At 40.1% G+C, this 15,067-nt stretch overlaps 1 protein-coding gene and 1 pseudogene across 2 annotated transcripts in view; one reads left to right on the plus strand and one right to left on the minus strand.

Moving 5' to 3' along the window:
- Window positions 1-536: 536 nt before the first annotated feature.
- The window catches only part of TLR8 (toll like receptor 8), a 29,285-nt gene continuing 14,754 nt past the window's right edge, over window positions 537-15,067 (minus strand). Inside the window, exons 2-3 of one of the 2 annotated variants that reach the window (XM_074192445.1) lie at window positions 11,234-11,364; window positions 537-10,017 (exon numbers count right to left, since the gene is read on the minus strand). In XM_074192445.1, coding sequence (XP_074048546.1) covers window positions 6,889-10,017; window positions 11,234-11,353 — 3,249 coding nt within the window. In that variant the 5' untranslated portion in view covers window positions 11,354-11,364 and the 3' untranslated portion in view covers window positions 537-6,888. The remainder of the gene's footprint in view (window positions 10,018-11,233; window positions 11,365-15,067) is intronic. The other variant, XM_074192446.1, reaches the window with a different exon arrangement.
- On the plus strand, window positions 12,879-14,201 carry LOC141492062 (protein NDRG2 pseudogene; annotated as a pseudogene).

Consider the following 15,067-nt stretch of genomic DNA (forward strand, 5'->3'; position numbering starts at 1 on the left):
GGAAATGAACTTGAAGGGGCAAGTGTTTTATGGCAACTAGTTGAAGTCTGAGCCCAGGGAATGAGGTGGTATAGAGAAGAACATGCCCCTCTCCTCCAAATGTTGGGAGGGGTAGTGTAATTTCTATCTCTTGCTATAGCTTTTCAGTCAATACCTCTTTAAAAAAGTTAATGGATGTCAGTTGGTTTAAATAATACGAGAGCATGAATCATTGATCAATAACAATAACCAATTAATCGAGGAATAGAAATTCATTTGTGAGATTCAGAGGGAAGCATATTCCTCATTCCTGTGTGTGAAGCCCAGCATTCTGGGAACCAAGGTACAAAAAGAGGTTTCAGAACTATAAGTAACCAGAACTCTGACATAGACAGCTGGGAATTCTAAAAATTAATGATCCCCTATAAAAGGGGAAAATGTCATCTGTTGGGAGTTGAAAAATACCACAGGAGGGACAGTTTGTAACACTAAAAATGCAAGGCAGTGAAAGATATTATGGAAGAGAACAACAATTTTAACATCTACAGAAAGTTATTAAGATGTGGTAATGCTGATGATGTCTCTGTACAAAATATAAAAGTTCTCATTGCTGCTCACTAAGAAATTCTGACTAGACTGTTACTTTCACAAGATATGAAATGCCCTTGACTGCTCACATGAATTTCATGTCTCCTCCTGGGTCATACCAATAATAATATATTAAGAAAGATTAGTTTATGGTCTGCTCATATTCATAGTAAATCTAATTTAAACTCATTTTACAGATAAGTAAATGGAGACTCAGAGACTTGCTAAAAGTCACAGGTTAGTAAGCATCAGAGGTATAATCTCCCTGAATTCAAATCTGGCCTCAGACTCTAAATAGCTGTGTGACCCTGGGCAAATCACTTAACTCTGTTTGCCTCAGTTTCCTCATCTGTAAAGTGAGCTGGAGACAGAAATGGCAAACCAATCCAGTATCTTTGCCAAGAAAACACCAAATGGAGTCATGAAGAGTTGGACACAACTGACATGACTGAACAGCAACAAACATCGAAAGTATGAAAAAACATTTCTGAACATTTCTCTTGACCAGACACTGCTGTAAACATCAGGGATATTAGTAAGCTGAAGCTTGCATCCTAACAGATGTGAGGAGAGCAGTGTCATTTTGGATGAGATAGCAGGAAGATGTTATTGGTCAAAAGACAACTGGTGGGTCATTTCCAAAAATGGCAGTTATTGTTCTCAGAGCTAGAGTTGGAAGATGATGGAGGGGAAAGGGTACCTAGTATGGCATGAAGATGGCAGAGAAATAGCATGGCAGGTCTGAGTCTGGGCAGGATAAAGGAAATGTTCACAAATGGAATCCAGACTATCAGAGCGAAACCCAAATTCTAAGCTGGAGGTTGGGGGGGGGGGGGCGGTAACTGGCAACTTGAGGATGGCCTTCAAATAGCTATCTTCTGTGGGGTACTTTTGGTCCTATTTCCAAATAGGCCACCTACTTCTCACTTAACAATGGCAAAAACAGGGTGGCTAGGTGGCACAGTGGACAAAACACTGGTCCTGCAGTCAGGAGTACCTGAGTTCAAATCCGATCTCAGACACTTAATAATTAATTACCTAGCTGTGTGGCCTTGGGCAAGCCACTTAACCCCATTGCCTTGCAAAAACTAAAAAAACCCCACAAAAACAAAAAACCAATTATGCTTCAAAGATAAATACTGTTGGTTGATAATCACAATAATTTCCTTTGTCAGAAAATTTATTGGTTATTTTCATATACACAGAATGTGGTCTAGTTCTTATCCATAAAACTAAGGATTAGAAACTATGACTTTCTTTCCTATAGCTTCATGTTCTCTGTATACATAGGTTGTATTTTGTCAAAGATGCTGTTTCTAACAGTTTGGTGATCTTTTATTCCCCTCTTGACTCTAACTGATTCTCAGGGTTTTACCACCATGACTCACTTTCCTTCTCATTCTGGAACTTCTCTCATCCTGGCACCTGTAGAACATACCTCACCCTGTCCCATCTCCTTCTCCCATTGTCAAGTTCCTCTCAGAACCTGATCCTTTCCTCTCTGGGTCCTGTTTCTGACTCTCAACACTTCACTGTATTTTTCAGTTTTCTTCTCACCCTGGATCTTTCCTTAAGCTCCTGGAGCTTTCTCACACCCCGGAGCACACCCCCCCCCCATTCTCTCTCATTTTCTACCTCTTCAGTTTTTGTGTGTTATTTTCCTTGTTAGATTGTAGGCTTCTTGAAGGGCAAGAACTGTCTTTCTTTTTGCTTGTATTTTTATCACCAGTTCTTAACTGATTGCACACATAATACATACATCTTACTTTGGTAGAAGGTGGACCCTTCATGTCCAACCAGAGCATTATAAAAGTTGAATGAGACAAATCCCATAGGCAAGATAACCCAAAGAATGCTAATACAATGGAGAATAGAATAATTATCAGTGCTCAGAGAATTCCAAAGCATCTACAGGGTAGAACAAAGGAGAGAATATAGCCAAAGGACCTTGGTTTGAATCCTGCCTTTGGCACTTACAATTCAGGTAAATTGCTTAACTTCCTTGACCCTCGGGTCTCTTCCTCTGTGAAACAAAGAGGTTGGACTAGATGAATCTAAAGCTATGGATATTTTAGTCGTTATTGGCATGAAAGTTATTTTCATATATCAATGGAAAATCGCTGAGCAGTGTTACATTCTGAGGAAATGAATTTAACAGTCAGACCTTTAGAAAAATATTAGCATTCAAGTTACCAGATTTCAGAAACCTCTTCAGGAAAAAGGTACAGCTATTTGTGTTTAATAGCAAGTGTGTCATTGAATATATTTGTGTGGAAATACTGCACCCTAGTGGTAAAATTTATTTTCTTCGGAGTAACCATATACACTCTAGTGACATTTGATCCCTTAGATAAAAGTAAGTATATTGGACAAGAGAAGAAAACATCAAGGTTGGTGGTAAGTTGTCTGATTCAGCCTTCATTTCTTCCACAACTATCATAGCATTTTTCTTTTCAGAATCCTTATCTTCTTCCAAGGTTCATTTTAGGTATCACCTACTCTTGACTAGACTTCTCTAGTTATCAGCTGAAAGTATTTTCACTTTTGCAACATTTCCATTGACTGGATTATAGGCTAATGTGATGCGCCTTCATATACATATCCACCCATCCATACACACATTTATATAACACAGTAGGATAGAAGTAGTGATCAGGATCGTCTGGCAGTTCCTATTTCTTCTCACCCTAATATTTGTTTATTGTCGATGGGTTTCTTGGTATGCACATTCATTTTCCAAGCTAGTATTTTCCTATTTTAATGAAATCCCCATGAACAAATGTCTAACATACTAGGGACCCAGGAAATGATGATTTTAGCTTCTATTTGCAGAAAGGTGGCTTGGTGGATAGAGATCTGGGTCTGGAGTCAGGAGGTCCCGAGTTCAAATATGACCTAACTCCATATCGGGTTTCGAAGCCATAGAAATCTCCTGTACTTGATCCACCTTGATAGAGGGTGTCCTTGCATTACCCAACGCATAATAGGTAACTTAAATAAAGGGTGATTGTATGACCCTAAATCATTGATTTAGTCGAAACTAGACTTTATTTTTTATTTTTATTTTTTTTAGATTTTTGAAAGGCTATGGGTTAAGTGGGCAAGGCCACACAGCTAGGTAATTATTAAGTGTCTTGAGGTCAGATTTGAACTCAGGTACTTCTGACTCCAGGGCTGGTGCTCTATCCACTGCGACACCTAGCCTCCCTGAAACTAGACTTTATTAACAGGTAAGCAAGTACTTTTCAAAAGTAGTAGAGTGAGAGATTTCTAGGGAACTTGGAACTTCATAAGATTAAATTGCGTATTTTAGGTTCCTCAAGCTTGGTCTTTAAGGAAAGAGAGAGAGAGAGAGAGAGAGAGAGAGACAGAGACAGAGACAGAGACAGAGACAGAGACAGAGACAGAGACAGAGAGAGAGAGAGTCCTCCAGGAAAACAGGCTTTTGGGGATTGTAGAGGCAGTTCAAAATCCAAGGGTAGAGCTTTCAAAACTGTAACCTCGGGGGGGCTAGGTGGTGTAGTGGATAAAGCACCGGCCCTGGAGTCAGGAGTACCTGTGTTCAAATCTGGCCTCAGACACTTAATAATTACCTAGCTGTGTGGCCTTGGGCAAGCTACTTTAACCCCATTTTCCTTGCAAAAAAAAAAAAAAACCTAAACCCCCCCCCCCAACCTCTTCTGGGTTTACTTGAAAGGAGTAGACATATACATTACTCAATAATGAATGCGGAGGGGCCATCAGGATACCTAGGGCAGGGGGAGGGGTGGTCAAACCTGAAGTGTCCAATTAGTCTCTACTTCATAGATCATAGGGAAACAAGTGTCGGTGCTTATTCTCAACTATGCCTTTGACTTTTTCCCAACTCATGTTATTCCCCAAAACTTGGCTAAGCATCTTGCATCCTGGATTTTCTTAGGATTGATTTCCTACCCTGTCCCTCATTTGGGTTACCATCTGATCTAAAGCCTCTGGAGTTCAGGTTGTCCTGTGAAAGGATGGTAAAGATATTGAACTTCTTCCCAGGCATAAGCTGGCAGGTGCCATTTGCTTTCTTCATAAGAACCAAGGGTTTTTGCAAGAGGATCTGGTATAACAAAATACTACTCCGACTTCTTTCATCTCCATCACTAAAGAAGAAATATCTTTCACTTCACCAATATTGTTTGCTATTAATTACGTGGAATAGTTGAGGTAAATCTATTGGTTTCAGTTTAGTCCTACCCACAGTAGCATGCATAAAGGTTGCTGAAAGAACCCTTTCCCTTCCCTCCAAGATCTGCCCTTTGTAGCATCTCCCCTGAATAAATCAGATGGGCTATAGAATTCAGCACATGCCTCAGACTTAGATGGGGGCTGATGGCTTCCTAATTCCCTGTATAATTTTATAGCATCCCCATGGACTGGTCACTGATTGCTTTCTTCTCAATACCATGATTTAGGAGTCACACACAGAGCTGCCTTGGGGAGACAATGTCATTATCTTCCACTTGCGTAGTGGGGCAACCATAGTGTCTAATATCGTCCCAAGCCATGACTCTGTTGTTACTGTGGTTATTTAGTCATTTCAGTTGTGTGTCTTTGTGACCCTACTTGGGGTTTTCTTGGTAAAGATACTGGAATGGTTTGCCATTTCATTCTCCAGTTCATTATACAGATGAGGTAAAATCAAGTGACTTGCCCAGAGGCACACAGCTAGTGCTTGACGCTAGATTTGAACTCCGGAGGTTATGTCTTCCTGACTCCAGGCCTGGCACTATGTCCACTGAGACACCTAGCTGCTCCCCTCCTACACAAAGATCACGAATTGATCAGCCTGACTTACATAGTTACATGCTGAGCTAAAAATCATAAGCTTTCTGGGGAATTTCTACTCAGAAAGCAGAAACTAATTAACCTTGAGTCAGGTTGGTCATAGGGTGTGGCAGTCTCTGGGAATGAATCTACATAAATTCAAACTTTCCAACCCATTTCCTTTAGGAACTTCAACTCTTCCCTTGCAGATCCCCAGACTAAAATGGGACAGGTGAGGGTAACTTTATGTCTTAGCCACCTGAGAATGGGATAAAAAAGTCTTTTCTCTGGAGATTCAAAGAAATTAGGGCAGCTAGACAACACAAAGATTAAAGCACTGGCCCCAATGTCAGGAGGACCCGAGTTCAAATCCAGGTTCAGTCATTTGACATTTTGTAGCTGTGTGACCTTAGGCAAGTCACTTAACCCCATTGCCTTGCAGAATCAAAAAAAAAAAATGAAGAACAAACAACAACATGTGATTCTGTAATAGTGAGTCCCCAGCTATGGAAATCTGATAACAACGTGTCTACTTTGACTCCATTAACCATATCCCCAAGAGACATAACTTCAGTGACTCATTACGCTTCTGTTTGAACTTCTCATGGAATTATCCTAGCACCTTATGAGAAGACCTACACATTCCCTCTTCTCTTAGAGCAGGGAAATCTTTCCTCTTGGATGCAATAATAAAATAATCCTAGGGCTTTTTTTAATATTGGTTAAAGTTCCCAAATTTCTTTCTCACTTTTACTCTCATTCCTCTATCTGATGACTGTTTTCAACAGGAACTAGATCTTCTGTGTCAGAGACCTGTTTCATGTCTGCAGCCTGTCAGTCCTCTTTACTTGTGTATTCTTGTGACCTGGTGCCATAAGGTACCATCTGATCATTCCACCCTTCTCCCAACTCAACCATATAGCCAAGCGGCTATATTGTATTTCAATCCAATTACCAACCATGTCAAAAGCTAGGGACATATGTGATGCAAGCATTCTCTTAGTTCAGGTTCAGTGTTGAGAAGGAATGAGACACTTGTCAATCATTGCAGAATTAACAAAAGGAGTTTTACTTTGCCCTAATAAATGGCAATGTTATGCAAAAAAAAAAAAAAAGATACAGTGACATTTTCCTTATATAGATGCATCCCCATTTGACTCCAAATAGAAATGCATCTGTACATCAGGGCAAAGTGATGATTCATATGGTCTTCATACAACTTCATACATCTACTAAGTAAGTAATGTGATCAGGAAGATGTGTCAAAAAAAGACAAGGGTCAAATAGATCTCAGAGACAGTTCTGTTGCCCCAGTGATAACAAAATAAATATTCTTGTAGGGAAATAAGGAAATCCTGATCCTATCATATTGTATATTCATTGATAAATTGCAATGGTGATTTTACAGAAAATACATGAAACACTCATTTCTAAAACAAATGTCTTCAACTATGTTATAAAACCATACCAGAAAGATAAACAACTATTTCCTCTGCCTTCCCTTTGGAGTAGGTCCATTCTTTATTGTTATTTAATGAATTTGACATACAAATTGTTGTATCGTGTATCATTATCTGTTAAGACCACATTTTTAAGACTTTGCCAGAACAAGTCTTCAGCCTTTGGATTATCAGGCCACTTAAGAACAGAGCTTTTACAAATCCGCCTCCTCAATCTCAGATATTGAGAATGTTGTAGCACTGGCTCCAGGAGGATAAAAATGATCACATCCATATTGTCATCCATAAGCCTCTGCAAGGCTAAGTAAAAAGCAGTTTTAAAATTCCAATTTTTTGCATATTTTTTGGTTAAGACAAATATTGTCTTCTTGCTTTGGTTAATGCTCTGCATAAGATTGTCAATAATAGGTATTCCAGGGTCCCAATCCCTCTCTTCTAGACAAAGAAGAACCTTCTTTTCTTCATTTTCCTCCAATTGAATTCGGAGTTCATTTATTACCCAGTCAGTAACATAAGCATCTTTGGTATCATAAGCAACAAAAGCATCATAAAATGTTTGAGACGTGGAAATTGACTTATAACCTTTTATTTTTGCTGAGCACAAGTGGTAAATGTACCAAATGTCCCAATAGAACAAATGATGAAAAGTAGTCATGACCATAGTGGTCACTGTAATAAGGAGTGAAAAGGAAAAAAAGATTGCAGCAATAAGATCTGAAACACAGGTCCTTAACTCCAGTTCCATAATACTTCTACCTGTTTGGTATCCAGGAGTGGAACAAGTGACATCTACCAATCTAGGAATCGTGACATTAAGGTTTTCATCCATCCATTTACGAAAATCCCCAATTTCACAGGTACAATCAAAGGGATTCCCTCTTAAGTTTAAAATCTTAAGATGATTTGAGACCTTCATTTGAAATGTCGACTTCTTGATCATTTTTATGTGATTATAACTTAAGTCAAGTTGGTAAAGTCCCTTAGCGTTAGAAAGTAAGTCATCAGGGAGCCATGAAATTCTGTTTTTCCCCAGTAACAGAATCTGTACTGAAGAATGAGATATAGCAAGACTTATAGTAGATAGTGAATTAGATTGTAGATCAAGCAGTCTGAGGGAGTGAAAATTTTGGAGTGATGTCCAATTAAAGTCATTCAGGTGATTATTGTTTAGCCTCAGCTCCTCAAGGCTGAGAGGTAGATTAAGGAATGCCTCAGTTGGGATCATATGAAGCCTGTTGTTGGATAGGTCAAGTCGGGTCAAGTTGTATAGTTTTTGAAAAATTGCAATGTATCTTTTATCTTCCTTCATCCACAATATGTCCAGGCGGTTGCCTTTGAAAACCAATTCCTCCAGAGATTTGCTAATCAATTGATTCTCAGTTAAGGTGAATATATCATTCTGGCTTAAATTTAAAACTTTTAGTTGGGTTAAATTTTGAATAAATCCCAGACGATGGGTTACCCCTGCTATTCGGAAGTAATGTTCATTATGACTGAGGTCTAATATCTCCAACTCCTTTAATTCTTGAAAAGCCCCATCATCATCAAAGTCCAGCTTATTGTGAGACAAGTCCAAATATTTGATGTGATTTATAGATGAAAATTCACTGCCATTTAAAACTTGTGCATTACCATTGGAAGATAAATTCAGACAGACTACATCATGGAGACCTTCAAATAGGTTGTGGTTGACAAAAAAAATATTATTTAAACTGAGATCTAGGGCTTTTCCATAAGAGGTACACTCTCGCTTCATTAAAGGATTAGTATAATGGTAAAAGTTTTCATGTGGATCTATCATAGCATGAAGTAATGGTTCATTATCAGTCTCTATTGAACGTGGATGAATTAGATGATGAGAGAATGACAGAGAGTTACTATTTTTACCCAAGCTATTAGTTACTTGGGGTGATATTCTGTTTTCTGACAAATAAATCACACTCAAATTTCTAAACTCTTCAAATACTGTGAAATTAATATGATTGATAAAGTTGATACCCAAATTGATAATCTGTAGGTTTGGAAGATTTTTTAGAGGTTGAAAATGTTCTTTCTTGAGTTCCTGGAACACATAACCTCTAAGGTGAATTACCTTGAGAGAGACAAGTTTGGAGAAGTTATCAGAAATAATAATATAGTGTGGATAACAATTTTTTAGATAGTTGTAAGATAAATCAAGAATTTTTAATTTGGGCAATTTTGTCCAAAAGTCCCCACTAGCTATTTCTTGTACCAAGTAATTGAATTCAAGAAGTAACACTGTTAAATTTTTCATATTGCTGAACCAGGAAGCAGATATTTTACTTAGAGAAGTGCTAGAGAGATTCAAATGCGTTATTTGAGTCAGATTCTGAAAAGCATCATCATGTATATAGATTGAAGCACCATTTTCACAAGGTTTACATGGGAATGGGGCATTGAAACACCTTGGACAGTTCCCACTAAGATCCAGAACCCTTAAATTTTCCAGACCTTTAAAATCATATTGACTGATGTTTTTGATGTTGTTATTGCTGAGATAAAGTTCCTTGAGAGAAGGAGGAAGCTTGGTGGGCACATGAGAAAGGTTATTGAAAGATAATGACAGCACAGTCAAATTGGCAAAATCTTCAAAGGCCCCATCTTCTATGAAAACTTTTTTAATACATTCATTGCCATAAAAACAGTTCCAACCTAAATAGAGGCTTTTCAACTGAGTAAGCTCAGAAGTGCTGTTTTTGGTTATGTTGTAAATGTTATTTAGTATAAGGCTGAGTGTTGTTAAGGAGGGTGGCAAATGAACAGGTATCTTCCCTAACTGGTTGTCTTCTAGTTGTAGTTCCTTTAAATTTGTCAAGTTAAAGAAAGCTCCATCTGCAATTTTCATGCCCCTTTTATTGGCATCAACATTCCTATTCTCCTGGGAATTTGCATTGCTGTTTAAGTTTATCTTAGTAAGACCAACCAATTCTGCAAATGACTCACTTGTTATATTCATGATGAAATTAAAAGAAAGATCTATTTCTGTCACATTATGCTCCAGCCCTTTTGGAACTTCTCGAAGTCTACAAGCTTGGCAATCAGCAAAAACCGTAGAGTTCTTTTTGATATTGCAGGGATAGCCCCTAGGATTAACTTTGTGATTGAAGAGTTCTGGACTGCAAACAACCAGAAGGCTCAAGCAGGTGAAACTTAAGGAATGGAGAATCATGATTACCTGAAGAGGAAAAAATAAAAATGGAAGAAAAATAAAAGTTTTGCTTTTCTTTCTTTTAAAATATGTGTGTATGGGGGGGGGTAGAAGGGAGATCAGGATTTTTGTTAATTTAAAAAATTCAAACAGAACAAAAAAACCTAATCAGTTCTTTGATTTCTTGTTGGAAGTCTCTTTCCAAACAGCATGGGATTATGTGGTTGTGAGAAGGTTCCCATTGATGCCCAAAACCATGAAATTTAGGTTTGATGGGGGTGACATTTTAGAATCTGAAAAACTGAATTAACTTGAAATTTTGTTGATGACCTCTAGGACCTGCCCACTTTGAAACCCTATCATTTGTGGGTCTTTTAAAGAAACACCTTAAGATAAAGAGAAATAATTAGTTTGATTTAGCAGCTACTTGCTTAAGAGCAGGTTGTTTTCTGAATAGAAACAAAAATATAAAAATAAAATAATAATAGAATTAATGATAATTAATAATAATAGTGCCCACTATATACTGATTCTCAAAACATGGGGGGAAGGTGCTATTATTTTCTCCATTTTTGTCTAGGAAATAAGACAGAATAGGGAAGAAAAAGGAACTTTTCTTGACAACCTGTAGTAGTAGTAGTAGTAGTAGTAGTAGTAGTAGTAGTAGTAGTATCTTCCTGTGCTAATAAAAGGGCAGTTGTCTATCAGTTTTCCTGCCTTACCTTCCTAAAAATAATAAAATTGACCTTAGGCAGATTTGTAGTGAGCTATATTTCTAGAAGACAATTTAAGTGTACTAAGATTTGGCCAATCAAAGGAAAAAACATAATTTCCACCTAACTGATTTATTTAACAGACACATTCCAGAAAACTGTGAAAATTAAAGTTTAAATTATGTTTGTTTTCTGTTAAAAGACACTTATAGGGAGCAGAGCCAAGATGGCGACAGGAGAGGATTGTCTCTTAGATGTTCTCACTCAAAACTTATAAACTAAGGAACCTAACTAAATTTTCCAGACATAATTGACAGAGGGATGCAGTGAGGCAGTTCTCCAATCCAAGGTAACCTGGAAAAGAGTGGAAAGGCTTCACTCCATGGGGTTGGCCTGCTAGAACGAAGGAACTTCATCCCCCCAGAGGCAGCCCCAGGGCACTGGGAGCCCAGGATCACAGCAGGGGGGGTAGTTTCCTGACCTACACCCCTGGGGGGAAATGGCACAACTTGGGGTATCAGCAGGGGTACCTTTGCCAGAGTGAGCACATGAAGCCCAGCCCTTGGAGAACACAGCGAGCAGCGTGGCCATGGGCAGCCCAGATCCAGGAACCAGAAGAAGGGGGGGGAGAGCAGGAGCCCCCAGGGCATGAGTGCTGAGCCTAGGGAGAGGAGTGGAGAGAGACTGCTGAGCTCTGTCCTCTGTCCCTGAACAGGACACTGAGGTTCTGACCACATTCAGATCCTGATTGCAGTCTAGGCCCCCCATAGAACAGCAGGCCCCCCCCACCTCAGCCCAGTGGCAGAGGGGTGTGCTTATGGTCATTCACAGACCAGGAGGGAAGACAGAGCCTCACACATGGAGATCCTTGTGGAGGGTATCCCAATAATATTCAAAATCTCAGAAAAACCAGGCACAGGCTGGAGAAATGAGTAAGCAGAGAAAAAAGAGAAACACCATTGAGAAATACTTTGCCTGTGATCCCAAGAAGTATCAAAACACTCAATCTGAAGATGAGGAAGTACAAGCTCCTGCATCTAAAGACTCCAAGAAAAACAGAAATTGGGCTCAGGCTATGATAGAGCTTTAAAAAAAACTTTGAAAATCAAGTGAGGGAGATAGAAGAAAATTGGGGGAAAAAATGAGAGAGATGCAGGAAAAACATGATAATGAAGTCAGCAGTTTAGTCAAGGAGATTTAGAAAAATGCTGAAGAAAATAACAGGTTAAAAACCAGCATAAGTCAAATGGATAAAACAGTTCAAAAAGTTATTGAGGAGAAGAATGCTTTAAAAAGCAGAATTGGCCAGATGGAAAAGGAGATAAGAAAGCTCTCTGAGGAGAACAAATCCTTCAGACAAAGAATGGAACTGAAGGAGGTTGCTGATTTTATGAGAAATCAGGACACAATACTTCAAAACCAAAAGAATAAAAAATTAAAAGAAAATGTGAAACATCTCATTGAAAAAACAACTGATATGGAAAACAGACTTAGGAAAGATAATTTAAAAATTATTGGAATACCTGAAAGTCATGATCAGGAAAAGAGCCTTGACATTTTTTTCAAAGAATTACTACAGAAAATTGCCCAGATTTCCTAGAAGCAGAGGGCAAAATTGAAATTGAGAGAATCCACCAATCTCCCTGAGAAAGAGATCCAAAAAAACCCAACCCCCCAGGAATATTATAGCCAAGTTCCAGAGCTCCCAAGTCAAAGAGAAAATATTACAAGCAGCCAGAAGAGCACAATTCAAATATCGTAGAGCTACAGTCAGGATCACACAGGACTTAGCAGCAACTACATTAAAAGCTCGTAGGGCTTGGAATATAATATTCTGGAAGACAAAAGAGCTTAGAATGCAACCAAGAATCAACTACCCAGTAAGGCTGAATGTCCTCTTCCAGGGAAAAAGATGGACTTTCAATGAACCAGGGGAACTTCAAATGTTCCTGTTGGAATGGCCAGAACTGAACACAAGGTTTAATCTTCAAACACAGGACTCAAGGGAAGCATAGAGGTGACCCAGGAGTCCGCGTTGGCCAGTCCCTGGCTCCCCCTCACTGTTCTCTGCCCCCCCACCCCCTGCTCTATTTATAGCAACTCTTGGCACTCCCCGCCCCACCCCACTTGTTTTCCAACTACTCACTTGGGAGCAGAGTAGGCTACCATGGGACCCAGAGAGCAGAGACCCCTGGACTCAGAAGAGTGAGAACCTAGGTCACCTTTAACCCCCCACTTCATTCAACCAATAAGAATCCAGCCACCATGGCGGAGTTACAAGAGGTGCATATTACTGAGGAAAAGCCATTGCTACCAGGACAGACTCTTGAAGTTGCTAAGACTCATTCTGTGGAGACTCCCTATGGCTCCATCACTTTCACTGTCTATGGCACTCCCAAACCCAAGCGTCCAGCAATATTCACCTACCATGATGTAGGACTCAATTATAAGACTTGCTTCAAGCCCCTGTTTGACTTTGGAGACATGCAGGAAATTATCAAAAACTTTGTTTGAGTTCATGTGGGGGCCCCTGGAATGGAGGAGGGAGCACCTGTATTCCCTTTGGGGTACCAGTATCCATCTTTGGACCAGCTTGCAGACATGATCCCTACTATCCTGCAGTACTTAAACTTCTCTACCATAATTGGAATTGGGGTTGGAGCTGGAGCCTATATCCTGTCTCGATTTGCTCTTTCAAACCCAGACCTAGTGGAAGGCCTTGTTCTCATCAACATTGATTGCAGTGCGAAGGGCTGGATGGACTGGGCTGCCCACAAGCTGACTGGCCTCACCTCCTCTATCCCTGATATGATTCTTGAGCACCTCTTCAGTCAGGAGGAGCTGTCTAGTCACTCAGAGATGGTGAAACAATATCGAGATACCATTATGCATGCCCCTAACATTGAAAACATTAAGCTCTTCTAGAACAGCTACAACAACCGTCTAGACCTACACTTTGATCGTAGGGGTGATACAACCCTCAAGTGCCCTGTGATGCTTGTGGTGGGAGAGCAGGCACCCTATGAAGATGTTGTGGTAGAGTGTAATTCAAAGCTGGATCCAACTAAGACCTCTTTCCTCAAGATGACAGATTCTGGAGGTCAGCCCCAGTTGACCCAGCCAAGAAAGCTGTCTGAAGCTTTCAAGTATTTTGTTCAAGGCATGGGCTACATGGCATCTTCCTGTATGACCCGGTTATCCCGATCCCGAACTGCCTCCCTGACCAGTAAAGGGTTGATGGACAGTGGCCAATCTTGAACCGCCTCTTGGAGCAGTGAGGGGACTGGGGCTGTTCCTTCAGGATCTCCAGGACATACTATGGAGGTCTCTTGTTGAGCATCCTTCTCTCTCCTTTTGAAGGACCTGGTCCTCACCTCCCCCCAGACTCCCAGCTCTAACCCAGAGGGAATATAAGGGTGATAGGCCAGAGAGAAAACAAGGGAGAGCAGTGGGACAGATTCTGCAGGGAGATGACTTTGACTATTTGATTTCTACCCTAACCTTGATCTCTAATTTGTTACCCCCCCCCAAACCCTGGGAGAGAGATCCTAATGTCTCTTAGGGACCCAGACCCCTGACTTCATTCCTGGATTGTCTCCTTATTTTGGAGGAAGATGTGGAAAAGACATGCTATTCCTTGATCCAGGAACCTTCAGATGAGGGAAGAGGGGTTACTGCAACCCTGCTCAGATTTTTTTTCTATCCCAGGATGCACTGTAATAAGGGCATCTGAGGGACCCACTGAAGATGGAGTTGCTAATGCTGATTCTGATTAATCCTTATTCTCCCAATAGGGATAGGTGTGTGAGTGATAGTATGAGTGTTTAGGAAGCTTATTGGGTATTCAGGTCATTGAACACCCTATGATTGTAATGGAGATGCCCAGAGGATAGAGAAGAAATAGAAGTGGGAGGTGGTGAGTGTGAGTGAATGTGTAAGCTGGAGCCGGGAGCAGGAGTAGGGAGGAAGCTGGGGCTGCTTGGCTGCATTAACTATATAGTTCTCAGTTTCTAATGGAGTGAGATGGAGGGGCAGATCAGGGCTGAACTGCTTCAGACTTGGCATGAGGGTTGGGCAGAACTTTCCAGGGAGCAGGGTAAGTGTCTTGGGGGGCTCTGACCACATTATAGTAGAGGGGAAGTTACTCCCTTATGAGCCCCTTGTCCCCCACAACTCCCTTGTAACAATAAATTGTGTAGAGAAGAAAAAAAAGGGAAGCATAGAGAGTGGAAGAGAAGGGGAAAATATGAGGAACTTAATGATGATGAACTACATGTATTCCTACATAGAAACTACATGAACTACATGTATTCCTACATAGAAAAATGAAGCTTCTCATTTAATAGAGCAGGTAGAAGGAGCTT

Source organism: Macrotis lagotis, chromosome 6 (assembly GCF_037893015.1).
Source record: "Macrotis lagotis isolate mMagLag1 chromosome 6, bilby.v1.9.chrom.fasta, whole genome shotgun sequence".
Taxonomy (NCBI): domain Eukaryota; kingdom Metazoa; phylum Chordata; class Mammalia; order Peramelemorphia; family Peramelidae; genus Macrotis; species Macrotis lagotis.